The sequence below is a fragment of the Calliphora vicina genome, chromosome 4, assembly GCF_958450345.1.
Source record: "Calliphora vicina chromosome 4, idCalVici1.1, whole genome shotgun sequence".
Lineage (NCBI taxonomy): Eukaryota > Metazoa > Arthropoda > Insecta > Diptera > Calliphoridae > Calliphora > Calliphora vicina.
This window is the reverse complement of record NC_088783.1, coordinates 107,075,270-107,096,437: the sequence shown is the minus strand read 5'-3', so window position 1 is coordinate 107,096,437 and position 21,168 is coordinate 107,075,270. Positions and strand designations below refer to the sequence as shown.

Here is a 21,168-nt window from a genome sequence, read left to right as displayed (position 1 = left end):
TATAAATTTTTTTTTTTTTTTGGTGAAAAAATGCGGATTGAAAAATATTTTGTCCGATTTTGACCCATTGTAGATCCAACTTACTATGGTCTTATATACGTCGCTTGAAATATCTATCATTAGATATCCATATTGTTTATATTAATGACTTAGTAATCCAGATATAGTCCTGGTTTTTTCCTCATATCTCAGCCATTTGTGGACCGATTTTGCTGATTTTAAATAGCAAAATTCTCGAAAGCATGTCTGACAGAATTATTGAATATTTGGATCCCGAAGATATCTGGGGTCTTCAGAAAATTGATTTCAACAGACAGACAGACGGCCATGGCTTAATCGACTCCGCTATCTATAAGGATCCAGAATATATATACTTCATAGGGTCGGAAATGAAAAATGTAGAAATTACAAACGGAATGACAAACTTATATATACCCTTCTCACGAAGGTGAAGGGTATAAAAACTTTGGTGAAAAAAAAAATTCGGGTTAAAATATATTTTTCCGATTTGCACAGGTCTTTGAAATATCTATCATTATATATCCATATTGTCTATATTAATGATTTAGTAATCCAGATATGGGTCGAAAATAGGTAAAAAATCGAGGTTGTCCCGGTTTTTTCCTTATATCTCAGCCATTTGTGCACCGATTTTCTCGATTTTAACCGAGCCGGAAGAATTTCGGAGATATTGATGTATCATTCGTGTATGTAAGTTATTTGGGGGCTTCAGAAAGTTGATTTCAACACACAGACGGACATGGCTATATCGACTCCTCTATCTATAACGATTCAGAATATATATACTTTGTGGGGTCGCAAATGAAAAATGTAGAAATTACAAACGGAATGACAAACTTACAGTCAGCGTCTAAAGAAAGTGTACAACTTGTTTTTACATTTAAAACGTTTTATTTACATATTAAAAAACTATTTGTTCTCCAGTTCTAGTATATTTAACAAAACATTTAATTGTTCTCTTGCAATATATAAACAAAAAACTAAACTATTTCAACTGCAACAAAAACAGTAACAACAAAACCAAAAATACTCCATTTTTAACGCGTCAAAAGAAAGTGTACAGTTTAGGGAAATTAGAAGAAAAAACGTGTTTAGTATTTTATTTGACATCTTTTGGGTTTTAAAACAGTTTCAAGCCTCCTTGGCATTGTTTCTACCAATTTTGATGTCACCGATGTTGGGATGTTGAACCACTCTCCTGCAGGATTTCGTGTAGAGAGTCATTGCTGGTAATATTTCATTTTCTGATCTGACTGTCCAAATGCTACCACAGATGTTCAATGGAATTAATGTTCGGTGACTGTGGGGGTTGTTCCAGTTGTTTCGGTGTATGATACAACAACCATTCTTTAACAAGTTAAGAAGTATGCTTCGGATAGTTGTCCTGTTGGAAGATCCAGGTTCGGTCTAGATTTAATTTTCTAATGATGGGTTCCATATTTTCTATAAGAATGTTTAGGTAATCGGTTTTGCTCATCAAACTATCAATAAATATGAGTTTTCCCATGCCACTTGCCGCCATGCACCCCCACACCATCACCTAACCACCACCATGCTTTACGGTGGATAGTACATTTTTTGGTCGAACTCTTGATTTTTGCTTCTCCAAGTTTTACTCCTTTTTTTACTTCCGAAAATCTCAAACTTGCTTTCGTCCGTAAACAGCACATTATTCCAAAACAATTTTCTTGGTTTTTATACCTGTTTGCGAATTCTCGAAGTCGCTCTTTATTTCGTTTGGAAATGTGGGGTTATTCTCTCGGAACTCCACCATATAGAGGATTTGGGTGTAGCGCTCGGCGAACCGTACTGTTACTAACTCTCAATCCAGACGAATCTGTTAATTCTTCGCATAATTTTACTGCACTTACTGTGAATACTTTCTTCACTGCTCTCACAATCGATCGTATTTCAAGGTTGTTAAGGCGTTTTGGTGTTCCGGCACGTTGCTGATCTTCTAAAATTCTAAATTTTTTTGTTTGTCTATAATTTTTTTTACAGTATTATGGCTTCTTCCTATTATAGAGGAGATTTCACGTGACGATTTGCCTTCATTTTTAAATTTTATGACTTACTTTCTTGTTTCAATTGCAGTTTGTTTTCCCATTTTGGTTTTAAAGTTCTCGCGATCAAACAAGAAAAGCTACTATCTTAAAATCCAAGATCCACAAAAAATTATAATCTAGGCAAAAATAAAGAATAACAATATATTTTTTTATGTAGCTAGAAAAATCTTATTGCAATTCTAAATGTGTACACTTTTTTCAGACGCGTTAAAAATGGAGTATTTTTGGTTTTGTTGTTACTGTTTTTGTTGCAGTTGAAATAGTTTAGTTTTTTGTTTATATATTGCAAGAGAACAATTAAGTGTTTTGTTAAATATACTAGAACTGGAGAAAAAATTGTTTTTTAATATGTAAATAAAATGTTTTAAATGTAAAAACAATTTGTACACTTTCTTTTCACGCTGACTGTATATCAAGGGTATATATACAGTCAGCTCACTCACTCATGGTGAAGGGTATAAAAATATTTGTTTACCTAAAAAAAATTTGGATTTTGAATTATAATTTGGTGTAGGGTATATAAGATTCGGCACAGACGAATATAGCTGTCTTACTTAATAGTATTATTGCATCGTTATGACAAAGTTGTTAGTGCTTTTGCTCAGGCAACTTCATTAATTGTTATGATAATAAGTTGTCAAGTATAGACAGGGGGTAAACACACACTGATACTTATTGTAGTACAAAATATTTGCTAACTCTTTATAAGAGAGCTGCCGTAACATCTGATTTTGGTATTTTTGAAACGTCAAATTTGACACATCTGTTATACTCTGTGATTCATAGCACGATTGTGATACATATTTTGAAGGAGTCTTTCAAAATATGTTTTTATAATTTTTCTTGGTTAATTTGAAATTAATTTCATTGTTTTATAGATTTTATAGAATCCAAAAGAATTAGTACTACTCGATCATTTCAGAGTGGTATTTTTCAGTATAATAAGAAAAAAAACCTTATAGTGCATTTACACCGATGCGAAATCTAGTGGATTTTAATTGAAATCTTGTTCAAAATCTATACCGTTTACACCGCTGTTTTCTGACATTTAGCAAGATTTCATTTAATAACAAAAACAGCTGACTAACAAAACCCGCAGTAAATAAGTAAATTTTTAGTATTATAATTTATAAATTTAACTTTTATTCATATTTGCATCCATTGAAAATATTTATCAAACGCTAAAATTTTTCCGCACTTTTTATATTATTTTTTTATTTGTATCAGTCAAATTTTACTTGTACAGTGCTGTATTTTTTAGTCAGTTATGAAGAAATTCACGGTTGCATCACTTGGTACTGAGTAGATTTGAGGAGATTTCCCCAAAATCTAGTCACGAAGTAGATTTCATTTTGTATGGGAAATCTCGTCAAAATAACTAGATTTGGCTCGAAATCTCATATGTACTAGATTTCGCTTCGGTGTAAATGCACTATAAGGCCCTAATTTTATAAAACGCAACGCCTCCATTTTCTTTGCGTTGCATTAAATTACAGTTTGCAAATCACTGCGTTCAACCAAGTGACTGCTCGCGTTGTAACATCTGATTCTTACGTTATTGTGATTGCAGTTGTTTGAAATTGTCACTTTGATTGTCAAATTTAACGCTTCAATTTTCTTGGCGTTAGTTTAAAAAGTGGTCAAATATTCTTAAAAAAAAATAACAAATATTTAAACATTTTTAAATATAATTGTTTCTGAAATAAACATACTTATGTAACTACTTTAGGTTTGGACTAGCATCAAATGTCTGCCCAGTACCGCAATTCTGTAAGTTTTTTTATGGAGGCAAGCAGCGGTGGCTGCAGGGTCCGAAATGCGCAATATAGCTAATCTGATGATGATGCCTAAGCCTCTTCGGTATCCAATGACCGTCCATGCGCGGTGTAGAACCGCACCCTACACGAGGTGTCTCTGTTGTTATAGCTGAACATGGCGGATCTAGAGCGGACGCTCGATAAAAACCCGTAATTCCGGATGTTATCCGCACCGTGTCCATGGAATGAATGGCACTACGTTAGTGTGTCTTCAAACGGTGGCCTCTGGACAAGGGCATTGTCCGGTTGTATTTTATGCCCATCTGCGACAAGGGGCTCTGTTGCATGATGTTCTTTGTTCTCCCCATTAATAATATATATCTTTAATTACAGATGGACAAACAATTAAACATGTATGAAAAAGAAACCAAATCAGAACAGGTCGCTATGGACCTTACTGAATCTGTTGAAGGCTCTACCGTGCCTAACTCGAAGATCGAAGAATTGGATGATACCTTAGTGTTGGGGGACTTATGTCCCGAATCTACTGTGGTAACCATCCCAACGGATGAAGAAGATGCGTTATTGGAGTTAACGCCTAACACGCAACCCTCTACATCATCCAAGACAGTTGCCACGGTGCAACAGACAAAAGGCGTCAACGATAGACCAAAACTATGTGGGGCTGCACGCAAACGTCTAAAGCTTTATGTGGAGCAAGGCATGAACATCGAGGAGGCTAGAATATTGTGCCTAAAGCCGATGAAAGAGGTTCGTAGCGAGCTGCGTGACCTTAAAATCCCCAGGAAAAGAGGCAGGTCAGACGGGTCCACTCCTGAGAAACCTAACCCCCCTAAAAGAGTAGCTAGTGCTACTGCAGATGGTATACCTGCTACCAATAGCATAGACACGCCCAATTCTACTCTACCTTCGTACAAGGATGTAGCTCAAATTGTACGGTTAGGGGTGATTCCATCAGATTTTCCGATAACAATTTGGTCTGATGACAAGCTAAAGCTCATACAAGCAGCAGTCCTGGACAAAATTGTGGAGCTGAAAAAAGGCTCGATAAAACCACAATTTGCAGGCTGCACGTTTAAACCAGGCTGGCTTGTGTTTAACTGCAAGGGAAACGATTCAGCACAGTGGATCAAGAATCATGTTCCCACACTGAAACCTTGGAAGGAAGCGGTACTAAAGGTTGTATCAGAGGATGATGTTCCACGGACGGAGAAATTTGTTGGATATTTTCCCGAAGCTCCTGATATACCCACCAACCGAATTCTATCACTTATCGAAGGCCAGAATGATGACCTAACGGTAGAATATTGGAAGGTCTTGAATCGGGTCAGCAAGGGTAGTATTGCTGAAATCACATTTGCAATTGACCCTAAATCAGCCTCCAAACTAAAGGCTAAGGAATACAACATTGGCTATGGGTATGGTACAGTGCACTTGAGGCCTACTAATCGCCAGCACGTGGCGAAAGATTTACCCATGAAGGCAAAAGTGAGTGACAGAACAAGTCAGCTAGCGTCTAGCGTAAAGGACACTAAGTGCCCAAAAATGCAATTAGACCAACCTTCTTGTTCTGGTACAATCACCAAGCCTGCTACGCTGAAGAAGGATGTACCCTACTCAACGGGAGTGGTTCATCATGACCTAAAGGACAATATTGCCCACAAAAGGTCCTCTGATGAACCAACCAGTTCGAGGAAAGGTATAACTTCTTCTGTGACTAAGCCAAAATTCAACTCAGCGAAGAGTAGCTCTGGAAACAGACCACGAAGGGGCGCCAGTGCCTCTGCAGAGGAAGCAGCTCTTAACAGCACAAACCGCGGCAGAAAGATGGCAGCGCGGTCCAGGAAACACTAATGTTTCCGACCGCTAGCAAACAAAAAGCCAAGAGGCACTTGAAGTGCCTACAGGTGAACTTACACCACGCCAAGGCAGCGTCTAATTTGCTATGCCGTAAGTTCATCAATGAACTTCTGGATATAAGCTTTATCCAGGAACCATGGATCAACTCAGGGGTAATTAAGGGACTCCATTGTGATCATGGTAAGCTCATTTATGATTCAAATGCGACAAGGCCCAGAGCGGCAATGCTTGTCAGGAAGGATCTAACATTTTTAACTATTTCAGAATTCCTACATGGGGATCTGGTGGCGATACGGGCAAACATTCCATCGATAGCAGGCGAACACGAAGTGGTCATTGCCTCTGCCTACTTGCCAGGTGATGATACAATAGCGCCTTCATCAGAGGTCTCTAAACTGGTAGAGTATTGCCAAAATAGAAATCTGGGATGGATTATTTGCTGCGATGCCAATGCTCATCATACGGTTTGGGGAAGCAGTGATATCAACAAACGGGGTGAGTCATTATTAGAATTCATTTGCAATTACAATATATATATAGCAAACAAGGGCGATGAACCCACCTTTAGGAATAGTATTAGACAGGAGGTTTTGGATCTCACATTATCTAGTAATAACCTATCATATGCCATAAGGAACTGGCACGTTTCTGATGATGTTTCTATGTCCGATCATCAATATATAATGTTCGATATTGAAAGATCTTTGACGTACGAAGCGAAATGTCGTAATCCCAAAAATACGAACTGGGAACTATTTCGCTTTCACTTAGGTAACACTGAGAATTCTAATAGGAACTCAATGTTTAGTAAGACGGATATTGATTTTGAGGCTAGTGAATTAAGTTCGAACATTCGTATTGCTTTCGAATCTAGTTCTCAGTTAAAGTCAAGGAGGCCGAAAAGGGATGTACCCTGGTGGCACAATGGTCTTGATAAACTAAAGGCTAAGGCAAGACGTCTATTCAACAGAGCCAAACGCACAGGTGACTGGATCACCTACAAAACGGCTCAGTGAATACAATACGGAAATCAGGAGATCAAAAAGATCAACGTGGCGTAGCTACTGCGAGAAAATTGATAATCTCCCGGAAACCACTCGGCTACAAAAGACCTTATCTCGGGATCATACCAATGGTCTTTGTATGCTGAAACGTCCAGATGGTACGTACACTGAGTCTCCGGAGGAGACCTGTAAACTTCTCCTGGATACTCACTTTCCAGGATCATTGCCTTTCAGTGCAACTGCGACTTACACATGGGATCCCTCAATATCCAATAGCAATCGCAGGTTGGCAGGCAGGATCTTTAGTAAAGAGCGGGTAAAATGGGCGTTATCTAAATTTAGTCCATATAAATCCCCAGGAACAGATGGAATCTTTCCATGCTTTCTACAACAAGGAGGTGACATTATTGTTCCTCAACTATCGAGAATCTTCACATCAAGTCTAATGGCTTGTCATGTGCCAACGACTTGGCGCGAGGTTAAAGTGGTATTTATACCTAAGGCTGGGGGAAAATCTGAACAACTGCCAAAGTCGTATAGACCAATTAGTCTCAGCTCGTTTTTCCTAAAAACGATGGAGAAACTACTCGATAGTTATATAAGAGATAGCTATCTCTTGATGAATCCAATACACCGTTTCCAGTTTGCCTATCAACCTGGTAAATCTACGGTGACTGCCATTCATCAAGTAACGACGCTAATCGAGAAGGCCATAGATGCCAATTACATATCGCTCTGTGCGTTTATTGACATTCAGGGAGCCTTCGACAATACGTCATATGGTGCTATTGATTTAGCACTGTATAGAAAAGGGGTTCCGCAAATTATAAGGAAATGGATTTTGGAGATGCTATCATCAAGGGTTATTAAGTTGGACTTAGGAGGGTCATCGAAAACCATACGGGCAACCAGGGGATGTCCACAAGGTGGTGTACTATCGCCTCTATTATGGACTCTGGTTATAGATGAACTACTGGAGGAACTTAACAACTTAGGTTTCCGTACATATGGCTACGCCGACGACTTAGTAATTTCAGTTACTGGGTGGGATGACGTAACGATATCGGATAGGATGCAGACTGCTCTAAATATTACCACCAAGTGGTGCTTGGATAGGGGGTTAACCATCAACCCATCTAAGACAATTCTTGTACCATTTACAAGACGAAGAGTTATCAGACTCATAGAGCCTACACTGAATGGCTCATCTATAGGGTTTTCTAAGGAGGTGAAATATCTTGGGGTCACACTTGATAGTTCTCTCAATTGGAATTCTCACTTATCCAACACTATCAAAAGAGCCACTAGGGCAATATATGCCTGCCAGCGACTTTTTGGTAAAACGTGGGGGTTAAGACCGAAGATGATATATTGGTCTTTTATTACAGTTATTAGACCAATAATAACATATGCTGCTTTGGCATGGTGGAAAAAAGTGGAACAGGTAACAGCAAGATCGCTACTTGATAAGGTCTATCGGCTTATCTGTATTTCTATTACTGGGTCCATGAGGACCTGTCCCACTCATGCTCTGGGTGCAATCCTACACATCCCACCCTTACATTTATCAGTAATGGAGGAGGCCTATAGGAGTGCATCCAGATTACCGGAGATATCGCGCTTAATGCCGGGTGACCTGGTAGGGCACATGAGCATACTGGGTATCTTTGGGAATGATCCCAGTATTGCAGTATCGGACTATATGCCAACGACTCTGGTGTTAAATGGGAATTTTAGGGTCCTTATACCTGAAAGGGATGAGTGGTTAAACCAAACATGGTGGCAGAATAATGCCGATCAAGTGTGGTTTACCGATGGTTCCAAACAGGCAAATGGTGACACTGGGGCTGGTATATATGGGCCAAATTTTCAAAGAGGTATCCCAATGGGTACATTCCCATCTATATTTCAGGCGGAAATTTACGCCATCCTTATATGCTCTAACGAATGCTTGAGACGGAGAGTTAGGAATAATAAGATATTTGTTATGTCCGATAGCCAAGCTGCTCTCAGAGCCTTATCTTCATATGAGGTAAGATCGGGTGTTGTTATGGACTGCTGGACATCATTGAATGAACTCGGCACACACAATGAACTTACCTTGTGCTGGGTACCGAGTCATGAAGGCCATGCTGGCAATGAACGTGCTGATTGTTTGGCCAATAGAGGTGCCCGGCGCCCATTTATAGGCCCTGAACCGTTCTTTGGCATCCCACGTGGATACACTATGGAACGAATTCGTTCTTGGGTTGAATCGGAATTTTCCCGATTTTGGAACAACCTACCAGGACTTAGACAGTCTAAAAGGTTTATTACTTTATCCAAACGTAGATCTAAATTGTTGCTATCGCTCGGAAAGGGTGAATTGAGACTACTTACTGGATTATTCACAGGACACTGTGGCTTTAGGTATCACCAATTTACCTTAGGTAATGCTGCGAATGAACAGTGTAGGTTTTGTGAACTTCAAGCTGAAACTTCTGAACACATTCTATGCGACTGCCCAATGCTGGCAATACGCAGAACAAGATGGTTCGGAAGGGCCTTTATGGCCCCAGTGGATGTAATTGATCTCTCATCTAATAGGATAATCATCTAATAGGAAAAGATCCTACGGGTCGAAGTGCTTGAGGCCTCGTTAATAATAATAATTTTTTATATATTCCTACCGATGTCGTTAAGTAACGAAAAATATCGGTTGCTCTAACGAATTTAATATTCAGTATTTGAAGTTAACTATTTCTCTCGGTAATACATATTAACGACGAATATAGTTAAAAATATAAAGTTCATTATTTTTAAAATTAAAAAAAAAATTTTTATTTATTAAAATGTACACTGTATTTTCGTAGATAAAATTGTAGTCGTGTATATAAATAATCGCATTTATATTTAAAAATCAAACACCAGCTCCCCCAAATACATATATTCGCGAAACCTACTGAAAACAGAAGAACAAGAGTTTTTTTTTCTAAATATCAAAGTAACCCAGTGTAATCCATATGTCTATGCCACCACAAGTGATCATTGATTCAGAATTTAGATATTTGTTGTTATAAGGACCGTCGAAAAATTCAGATGAAACGGTCTTAAAATCGATTTTTTAGCTTTTATATAAGTTTATACTCGTATCATATCGCTAAATAAATTGCTCAATAGGAAATTTGAATATAGGCATAAACATTATACACTCCAGAAATGTGTTAAATAAGGATATTATGCCCCATATAAAAGTTGCTCTTAAAATTCGAATACTATTTTTTAAAAGCAAATGATAATTAAGGCAAGTTAATTTGTATATTTAAAAGTCAAATCAGTCTGTATCTAACGAATACAAAAAGGTTGACCAATCGTACTTTCAAAGAACGGCTTATTTCAAATATTTATGTTACAAAAATAACTTCTTAACAATTATCGTTATGGCTTAATTAGAACCTGACAAATGTCGTTATTTACCGACTATTTTTAACGAAAATAATCCGTATAATTCAATTCGGAGTATTAGTCTTAACGATAAGTATTGTTAACTTATGAATTTTGATAACTTAACGACAAAATTTTGTCGTTAAAAAGTTACAGAATTCCGGTACTGAGCTTCCACAAGTATCGTTCTCTACCCCAGCAGAAAACTTCACTTTTATGTTTTTAATATTTATTTGGTTATATTTTTGTGTCTTCTTTGGACAAATATTTTATGGATTCAAAAGTAAATAAACGCCATACAGCTGTTTGGCTTACAGCATTGCCAACACGATATAAGTACATCTTTTTGTATGTTTTTATTTTAAATTTTAGTATCAATTTATACAATGGCAACCACGGCTACGTTGAGATTTGACAATAGAAGTGACATCGTAATATTTCGGCGTTGACTAAACGCAATGCCGTAGTGATTTATAAAATTTTATATTTTTTGTTACGCGTTCACAATTACAAAATTAGGGCCTTATATTTTTCAGTGAAAAAGTGCAACTGTGTTTATGAAATTAGAATTTTTTCGAGAACCCAAAAAAATTTATTGAGTATAATAAAGAGTAGTCAAAACAAAAAAAAAATACTCAAACTAATCACACGTACGGCTGTCATTTTATTCATCTTTTTTACAAAGTTTTTTTTTATGCTAATATAGTCTTTAACAGGAAATACATATTTGTATTTCTACAAAGAGAAGATAGTAGAGATGTGTGTATCTTGGGATTCCCCATCTTTAGTGTACATGACTAATAAATGTGTATGAATAAGCATGCTTGAGAATTAGATGATTAAATTCTATTTTTAATTTCGGAGCACTAGAAAAATTGAGTACCGTTTGTTTATTACTAATATTTTGTTATTTCTTTTTCGCTGTTGATGCTTATTAATATTATCATTGTCAAATGCATTTAAATGTGGAAAAGAGAAACAAAAAAATGTTTAGTACTGATAGTCGTACACTACACCCTCTACCTTTTCAACTCCTCGCCAATAAACTTCGTCTGTCTGTCTTTCAATTTCTGCATTGTAAAACGGGTACTATCCAGTATATCACATAGTTCGGACAAATCGATCGTTCTGAATTAAATAATAAAATATAGTTGTTATAATTTAAACAATTCATATAAATAAAGTTATTTACAAACATAAACACAGCTTGGCATATTAATATATTTAAATCAGTGGTGCAAGTTCATATTGTTCCGTTAGTAAACAATAGAGAGTAAAAATACAAATATAGTATCATTCAGTTGCTTGACAGCATTTCAACGAAGCAGGTGTGTTGCGGATATTTTACAAATTCTATTTGCCAAGGAAAATTTAAAAATGCATGAACAAAATCATACATCTACTTCAAGGGCCAATGACGTAGTACAAGCACCATTTAGAGATGTCAAAATGGTGAAAAGCGCGTTTAAAAAAAGAGTGATGACACTTTCATATGAAAATATGAATGAAGAATGTCTCATACCTGAGATATTTTTAAAAGAAGCTTACACACCGTTCATGCAGAAAGTTAAAGTCTTTTTAAAAGAACACTATGCATTAAAGTACAATATTGAACTCCATGCTTTATATGCCAAACCCAATTTGGATGATTTGGAAAACACGCCATTAGAGGTGAAAACTTTTCAAACCAAGATGGAAGAAATTTTGAATATAAGCGATTTTGAATCTACATTTTCAAGCAAAATTATGAACATCAGAAAAAAATCAGAAGAATTCCAGGAAAAAGATAGTGGTTAGACTTTAGTTCAATTAATAAAAGTTTATCTAAATTTAAATAAATATCAACCTCTAAAGGGTTCATCATATATAGAACTGCCAAAGAAATTACATTTAAAATATGCATGCATAAACGTTAAAAATGCTGATGAATTCTGTTTTAAATGGGTTATAATCTCAGCAATTGCTGATTTTAAAAAAGATGCTGGTCGTCCATCTAAGTATAATGTAAATATCGAAGCCGAAAATATCACTGTGAAAGGTAACAGCTTGAATTTCAAAGGGTTATGCTTCCCATTAAAAGTAAAAGATATATCAATCTTTGAAATAAATAATCCAAATATTAGCATTAATGTATTTGGATATGATGAGAGCATTAAATTGATTGTGGGACCTTATTATAAAAGCAAAGTTAAAAGGTCGAAACACATCAATCTATTGTTTCTTCAGAAAAATATTGCACATAATACCATATGTCATTATATATGGATCAAAAATATTTCAAGGTAAGTGAAATATCGAAAAAATCAAACTTTGTTTATTTCTACATACATACATTTTATTTATTATTCATATAATCGCAATGTGTTTTACAGATTGATTAGATCTCAGCAAACGAAACATGAATCAAAAATATTTGTATGTGATGATTGTCTCCAACATTTTCATCATCAAGACAAGTTGGATTTACACCAGAAGATTTGCAGTCAGCTGGTTTTCCGTGTACCCACACCAGATAAGTCCATTTTAGAATTTAAAAATTACAAAAATAAATTCGATGTACCTTTTGTTATATATGCCGACTCAGAATGCATATTTGAAAATATTCAAACTTGTATTCCGAATGGGAACAAATCGTCCACAACATTAGTTGATAGACATATTCCCTATGCATTTTCCTATTTTATAAAATCTAATATCAACAATAATGACTTAAGTCATAAGCTACGTCATTTTAAAGGCATAGACGCTGCTAAATTGTTTGTAGAATCATTAGTTGCAGATGTCAAATCTTTAAATGATAATTATTTAAAGGAAATTATACCGATGACACCCTTAACCGTAGAGGAAAATTTAGATTATGCTTTGAATGATATATGTCATATTTGCTTTAAACCGATTGCAAATGAAATTAAAGTAAGAGACCACTGTCATTTAAGCGGTAAATATAGAGGACCAGCTCATAATTCTTGTAATCTTAATGCCAAAACACCTAAATTGTTCCCAGTAATTTTTCACAATTTTTCTTCATATGATTGTCATTTATTTGTGAAAGAGCTCAATAATATTGACGATGGCCCCATTAACATTATTCCCCTAAATAAGGAATTATATATATCTCTATCAAAAACTATAAAGAGTGATAAAGGGGACAATATTGAAATTAGATTTCTAGATTCATATAGGTTTATGCCATCAAGTTTGGATAGTTTAATACAAAATTTAACAAAAGATGAATTAAAAATTGTTAAAGAGTTTTATTCAGAAGATGAAAATCAATTCAATTTATTAATAAGAAAGGGCGTCTTTCCATACAATTATTTAAATTCTTTAGAAAAACTCAAAGAAACTTGTCTGCCAAGCATAGATGACTTCTATAACAAACTAACTGATTCCAAATGCTCTATAGAAGATTATACACATGCCCAAGAAGTTTGGAGTAAATTTGAATGTAAGACATTAGAAGATTATTTAATGGTATACTTAAAAAGTGATGTTTTATTATTAGCAGACGTATTTGAAAATTTCAGGTCAGTTTGTAAAAGCATTTATAAATTGGATCCATGCCACTATTATACAGCACCAGGCCTATCTTGGGATGCTATGCTAAAAATAACTGAAATTAAATTGGATTTGCTTACTGACATTGAAATGATTCGGTTTCTACAAAAAGGTATTAGAGGTGGAATAGTTCAATGTTCTCAAAGGTATTCTTCAGCCAACAACAAATATCTTTCTGATTATGATGAGAAACTTCCTTCTAAATACTTGACATATTTAGATGCAAATAACTTGTATGGTTGGGCAATGTAAGAAGCTTTGCCAGAAGGCAAGTTTGAATGGTTAACAGATATTGATAATTTTTCATTGGAAACGATTCCAACTGATTCGGATATTGGATATATATTGGAAGTTGATTTAATATATCCAAAAGAAATCCATGATTACCACAATGATTTACCATTCTGTTGTGAAAACAAAACTCCACCCAATTCGAATGAAAAAAAATTACTCATTGATTTAAATGATAAATGCGAGTATGTAATTTACTATAAAAATTTACAACAATGTTTAAAACATGGTTTAAAATTAAGTAAAATACATAGAATTTTAAAATTTAAACAATCCAATTGGCTACAGAAGTATATTTCATTGAATAATTTGCATAGGACAAATGCAAAAAACACGTTTGAAAAAAATTTCTTTAAATTATTAAATAATGCGGTTTACGGTAAAACAATGGAAAACGTGGATAAACGTAAAAACATTAAAATAGTGAATGCATGGGAAAGTGATGGTAAAAGACCTGGAGCTCGAGCTATGATTGCCAAGCCAGAATTTCATTCATATAGCATATTTGATGAGAATATGATTGCAATCCAACTAAATAGAACTTTTTCATATTATAATAAACCAATTTATTTAGGATTTACAATTCTAGAGCTTTCAAAATGGAAGATGTATGATTTCCATTATGATTATATTTTGCCTAAATATAAATCCAAAGTACAACTTAATTATATGGACACAGATTCATTCATTTATACAATACAAACGGATGATTTCTATAATGATATATTAAATGATATCGATACAAGATTCGATACATCTGAATATGAAATTAATAATCAATTTGGTATCCCACAAAAGAATAAAAAGGTATTAGGGATGATGAAGGATGAAAACAATGGCATACTTATGAAGGAATTTGTGGGTTTAAGAGCAAAGATGTATTCATTTAAAACGGAAGATTTAAAAGAAACCAAAAAAGCTAAGGGTGTCAAAAGAAATGTTAGCAATAAATTGAGTCTGTCCGACTATAAAGATTGTTTATTAAATCATAAAATTTATTATGCAAATATGCATGTTTTTAAGTCAATATTACATGATTTGTACACAGAATATAAAACAAAAGTTAGTTTAAGTTTTTTAGATAATAAACGTTTCATATGCAATGATAAAGTAATACCCTAGCTTGGGGTCATTACATGCAAACTGTTTTGGAAAATAATGATGACGAAAATTGCAAGAAAATAGACAATGGAAATAGAATATTAATTTTTTTTTTGAATTTTTTTTATACACATATGTAATTAAATTATTGTTATTTATTTGTTTTTTAATAAAAATAATAAATGTAAAAAAATAAAAAATATTCATAAATTTAGTAAATAAATTATAAATTTTAAGTAAATTATAAAGATTACATTTCTATGTAAATAATAAAACAATATTATATATTTTTTTTATCATTAAATGTGTTTTATCTATCTATATATATAAAAATGAAATGGTCCATGTATGTAATGTCATCACGTTTATTTTATTTTTTTTTTATTCGATTCGAAATTTTCAGGATATAGTTTGTAAAGAACAAAAATTCCGGGTAAAACTCGGAAATTTTTTTTTGTGAGTCCAGTTAACTGTTATAAAAAAGCTCCCTAAAGTATGCAGTACAAATTTAGATATTTTATTTGCAAATAAATGAGACAGGCAGGTGTATGTGGGTTGGAGAAACTTGAAGAACTAACATTAGTAAATGCCACCGGGTCAACTAGTATCGAATAAAATAAAGTAACTTAACTACATATTTATAATTTCATGAATAACAAACACTGACTATTGATATTCTAGACCATTGGTAGGCAAAAAGAGGCATTTAATTTGTGTGCTCTTTTGGGTAAAAAATAAAATATCCACAACAACATCAAGAAACTGAATGAATTGTGTGTATTTTTACGCTCTATTACGCTCTTTTGTTCACATTCGGGTTGTTTGACGAAAATCATCGTAACCTGAACAATATGAACGCCTACCATGGTTCTAGACTTTCCACCAATGCACAGTTTCGAAACGTCAATTTGAAGGGTCCATTTCTAAAAAAAAAAAATTTGATTTTGCAAAAATAGTCAAAAATGGTATGTCTTGAGTTACAAAACATTTATTTTGGTAAATATCCCAGTCGAATCCCACTTTAAGGTCCATTTCGAAAAAAAAAATTTAGATTTTGCAAAAAAAAAAGTGAAAAATTTTATGTCTTGAGTTACAAAATATTTATTTTGATAGATATCCCATTCGAATCCCACTAAGCCAACAAAAATATTTTAAATCAAAAGACCTAAGCTTTCTTTTAACCAAAAAAAATATTAAAAAGGGTTCAATTTTGAAAAAAAAGTCAACAAAGTTTTTGATTTAGCAAAAAAAAAATCTTTTTTTTCGAAAGATTGAATAAATAGCTATCTAAACTATTTGGTACAAATTTGGCTAAGAACAATAGGTAGCAAGTTACTTTTGTTATCATTTTTTGTTTCAGTGATTTTTCAAAAGCATTACCAGTAGAGTTTTTTCTTTTCCCGGGAAATCGGGATTAATTTAGAAATTTCCCGGGATCCCAGTAATTCCCACATAGAACAAATTATTAAATTTTAAGAAGGTAGAATTCGTTAAAAAGCTAATCATTTTTTTTCTTTCGTTTTAAAATGTAATTGAATACGAATATAATCTACCTTCCTTAGATTCCAATTAATTATGTTAATTCGCAAATATATAAAAAAAATATATAGTTTTTATTAATTTTGAATTGGCTGGCAATGTTTTGCTTATTAAATCAAAAATTATTTAAAGATGTTAATTAAAACTTGAAGAAATCCTATTCCAAAAATTATAATTTTACTTTTTGTGAAAATGCTATATACTAAAATAATTCCACTTTCGATTGGAATAGCATTCTGTTACAGCCCTCAACATTCACGAGTTTTTGGAAAACTCTTGATCCTTGAAATCAGTTTTCTGAAGACCCCAGATCATAGGGTACAACTAGAGCCGCAACTGAGAGTAACAATAATTATTCTCTTCACATGTACTTGTGATGTGTGAATTCAACATCTTGTGAGAGAATTAAACACATCAAAATACTTGAAATTTTAAATTTGATTTTCCGACTAAATATAGACCGAACCACTTTATTACACTTCTACACAATATTTGGCAATTTTTTTGAATACTTTGCAGGACACTTTTATTTCCAAAACACATTAATTTTGCTCAAATGAAAAAAAATATTGTTACGAAATTGTACTTGAATTCAAATATAACGATTTTAACGGCTGATTTAAAAGTAGCATAATGCTTTCAAGTAACAGTGCTGTAAAACTGTAACATATCTGTGGGCATTGTTAAATAAAAGCTTTCAGTTGATTTGATTGTAAGTTGGCAACGCTGTATTCGAGTTCGAATAATCAGTTAAAGAACATTGTAGAAAGTACACCACAGATGGCGTATGATCTAGAATATTCGAACTTTGACAGTTAAAGAGCTTTCTAGATGGTAATGCAGTGTTATAAATAGTGGCAGAGGTTGCAGTCGTTAGTGAGTTTATCAGAGACGCTTTTCGAATAAACATCATCTAAGTGCCTTAAAGTGTGTTGTGTTTTTCAAGTAAATTCGTGTACATTATAAATTGTGTCTGTAATTCTGAGAATTTATAAACGTGTATAAAAAACATTGAGTGGCTATTTAATTCTGTTGTTGTTGTACATTTCAAAGAAATAAAGAGTTGTTACAATTTTCAAACTACTAAACGGCTTTTATTTGCAATCAAAAGTATCCGGTTTATTTAAAGGAAATAAACCAAACGTTTTGAAAAGGTTAAAACGTAACAATATTTTTTATTAATTTTTGACACTTAATTTTATTTGTGGTAGAATTTAATTTATAGAACAGAGTTTCAATTTTTGGTATTGAAAATAGAACAAAATTTAAATAAATTAAAATTTATACATTTTTATAGAACTCTGTGTGTCTGGTGAAAATTAAAAAAAGCACCAAGACAACCTCAAAACTATCTACTAATACATTCTCACGACTTAGGTTTTTGACAACAGACTTAGGTTTTTTCCCTCTCAGTAACGCTTCTATGGATATATTATTCTATGCCCCAGATATCCTCGGTATCCAAATCTTCAATAATTCTATCAGACATGCTTTCGAGAAGTTCAGCAAAATCGGTCCACAAATGGCTGAGATATGAGGAAAAAACCAGGATAACTTCTATTTTTGACCTATTTTTTACATATGTATATCTGGATTACTAAGCCATTAATATAGACAATATGGATATCTAATGATAGATATTTCAAAGACCATTGCAACGACGTATATAAGAACATAGTAAGTTGGACCTACAATCGGTCAAAATAGGAACAAATATTTTTTAACCCAATTTTTTTTCAACCTAAAAAATTTTTTAAAATTAAAAAAAAATTAAATTTATAAAAAAATAACAATTAAAAAAAAATTTCCAAAAAATGAAAAAAAAAATTTTGTTTACCTAAAAATATTTAAAATTTGTATTTTGAAGTATAATTAATGAAGGGTAGATATAGTATAAGATTCGGCACAGCCGAAATTTATATATATTTTTTTTAAATTTCAAAATTTTTTTTTGTTTTTTTTTTAATATTTAGCGGAAAAAAACTTTTTAATGTCGTTTAAAAATTTAAAATCGGTTAAATAATGACAGAGTTAAGAATGTTTAAATTTGCGGTTCCATAAAAATATACTTTTGCCTATATCTTGGAAATTTGAGGGTGTATTGGAACTTTTAAAACCGGTTTTATAATACACGGAAACTGGAGTTATCAGTCTACCATCAGGCGCGTTCCAGGTGGCGAATAGGGGGAGCCATCATCTAGACCAGTGACACATTTTATACAAATGAGTACTGGTATTGATGACGGCTCCAGCGATATCAAGACTTTGTGATTCATTTTATAACAAATGGTCTAGAATTCTTGGTATAACTAGGATGGAGACATAGACTTCCTATGTGGGATTCCGTTATCCAAATGCAGGCTTCATATTAGTAACTTTTACTATGATCCCACATATACAGATATGATCCCGACTGAATTGTGGTCGCACAACATATCTTCTTTGTTTGACTCGCTCACAATTGAGTGATGCAGTGGTGGACACCGTACTGTTGGCAATCATGCGAGGAGACTTCGATTGCCCTACAACGACTTCTGTAGAAGTTGTCAAAATGAGGAGGAGGATAAGAACATTTTTCATCTGCTTTGTCAATGTCCGGCATTAGGAGATCTACGCTTAAGGTTTCTGGAACATCGTTCCCTAAATAGTCTTTCTGGGCTCTCGCACATGAGGCTAGAGAGCATAAGGAGTAGTAATTGGCTAATCCGCCAATCCCCTGGTGCGTAGTTAATAATGTCATCTCCTCTCTTTTTGCGGACTTTCTTCCTTAAAATAATGTTTTGTTTATACATTTTCCTTTGCTTAGACAAGTCCTAGAAATCTTTAAACTAGGTGTACCATCATTAGATGTCCCTAAACATTGGAGCTCCACATTTTTAATGATACAGAAACTCTTAAGATACAAGGAACAACTATACTTGATTGTATTAAAGTGTGGGAGATCCAAATTTGCTTAATGCAGACGTTGTAAATGCAGCAATATTTTTGGATCCACGCTTTCGACGCTTTCTTCCACAAAATAAAAGGGAAGAAGCCAAAAACTCACCTAAGAATGCTGGCAAAGAAATTGTACTACTTACATCAGATTTGGATATGTCAAGGCTTATATTTACTTTATTATAAACATCGGCTATTTTGTTCTATTTCAGTCCGAAAGATATCCCCACCCCTTTAGATAGTAATTCTTCATTGGTTCGCCAGAAATTACGAAGCTTAGAAGTTGTCTCGTCGGCAGAGGATGAAACGCCATGCATGGAGCTTTTAAATACTTTGGCCGAAATTGAAACCTAGCGAGAAGAAAAAGTTAACGTCGATGCCAACCTTTTGGAATATTGGGAGGAAAAAATACATGCTGCTCCAACAACTGAAGTTAGTGTCGAGCGCGCATTATCAGCATTAAGATTATTATCATGTGGTCTTAGATGCAAACTTGTATTAAATGCATTGCGGCAATCGTGTGATCCTACCTTAAGTCCCTGTGGATATTTTCATTTCTTATATACCATGGTGCTTCCGTCATGGTCCTAAGAATTTTAGATTGGGCCCTCTGTACAAGAGAAATACTGGTGTATACTAGCCATTCCCCATAATTGAATTCCATATGTCGAAATTAGTTTTAAAACGGTCTTATACAGGATGAATTTATATTCAATTAACGTTGTTGAGTGTATTTACACATTTCTTTTGCTTTTCGTTATAATCCAATCATGGCGTTTATATTACATAGAAGAGACTCATTCAAACCAAATATTCTTTGCATATTTGAGTACTTCACAGACACAATATTGTTATACCAACCAATCCAACCAAGAAAATCTAAACAAAATTTTGTGTATAACAGTTACATATTTTCTATAGAAAATTTTATGTTTTAAATTTGAGGCTGGTGGGCAGCCCCCAAAGTTGCTCGCCTCGGACTTACAAAATATCAACAAAAATTCAGTTCTTATCCGAATGTCAAGAATAATTTAGAAATTTTTGGTTTAAGAGATATTTGTTAAATTTTCGCCAACTTTTTTGATGTGATAAACCTACTTGGGTTCGGTAATTTTTAAAAATATATACGTCCCTTCAACTTCGTGAGAAGGGTATATATAAATTTGTCATTCCGTTTGTAATTTCTACATTTTTCATTTCCAACCCTATAAAGTATATACATATATTCTGGATCCTTATAGATAGCGGAGTCGATTAAGCCATGTCCGTCTGTCTGTCTGTTGAAATCAATTTTCTGAAGACCCCAGATATCTTCGGGATCCAAATCTTCAATAATTCTATCAGACATGCTTTCGAGAAGTTTGCTATTTAAAATCAGCAAAATCCGTCCATAAATAACGGAGATATGAGCAAAAAACCGGGACAACCTCGATTTTTTACCTATTTTTTATCTATATCTGGATTACTAAGTCATTAATATAGACAATATGGATATCTAATGATAGATATTTCAAAGTCCATTGCAACGATGTAGATAAGGATATAGTAAGTTGGACCTACAATGGGTCAAAATCGGGAAAGATATTTTTT

The 21,168-nt window shown here is 33.8% G+C and overlaps 1 protein-coding gene across 1 annotated transcript; it reads left to right on the top strand.

The window, feature by feature from the left end:
• The first annotated feature begins 11,529 nt into the window (after positions 1 to 11,529).
• On the top strand, positions 11,530 to 15,142 carry LOC135958657 (uncharacterized). The gene is made up of 3 exons (XM_065509550.1): positions 11,530 to 11,823; positions 12,007 to 12,434; positions 12,525 to 15,142. The coding sequence occupies exons 1-3, from the start codon at positions 11,530 to 11,532 to the stop codon at positions 13,960 to 13,962; spliced, it is 2,160 nt and encodes a 719-aa protein (XP_065365622.1). The 3' UTR covers positions 13,963 to 15,142.
• Positions 15,143 to 21,168: the final 6,026 nt, after the last annotated feature.

Coding starts and splice junctions, on each gene's coding strand:
- LOC135958657 (XM_065509550.1), top strand. CDS start 11,530: ATGCATGAACAAAATCATACATCTACTTCAAGGGCCAATGACGTAGTA. Junction 11,824..12,006: donor TGGAAAACACGCCATTAGAG/GTGAAAACTTTT, acceptor CAACCTCTAAAG/GGTTCATCATATATAGAACT. Junction 12,435..12,524: donor TGGATCAAAAATATTTCAAG/GTAAGTGAAATA, acceptor TGTGTTTTACAG/ATTGATTAGATCTCAGCAAA.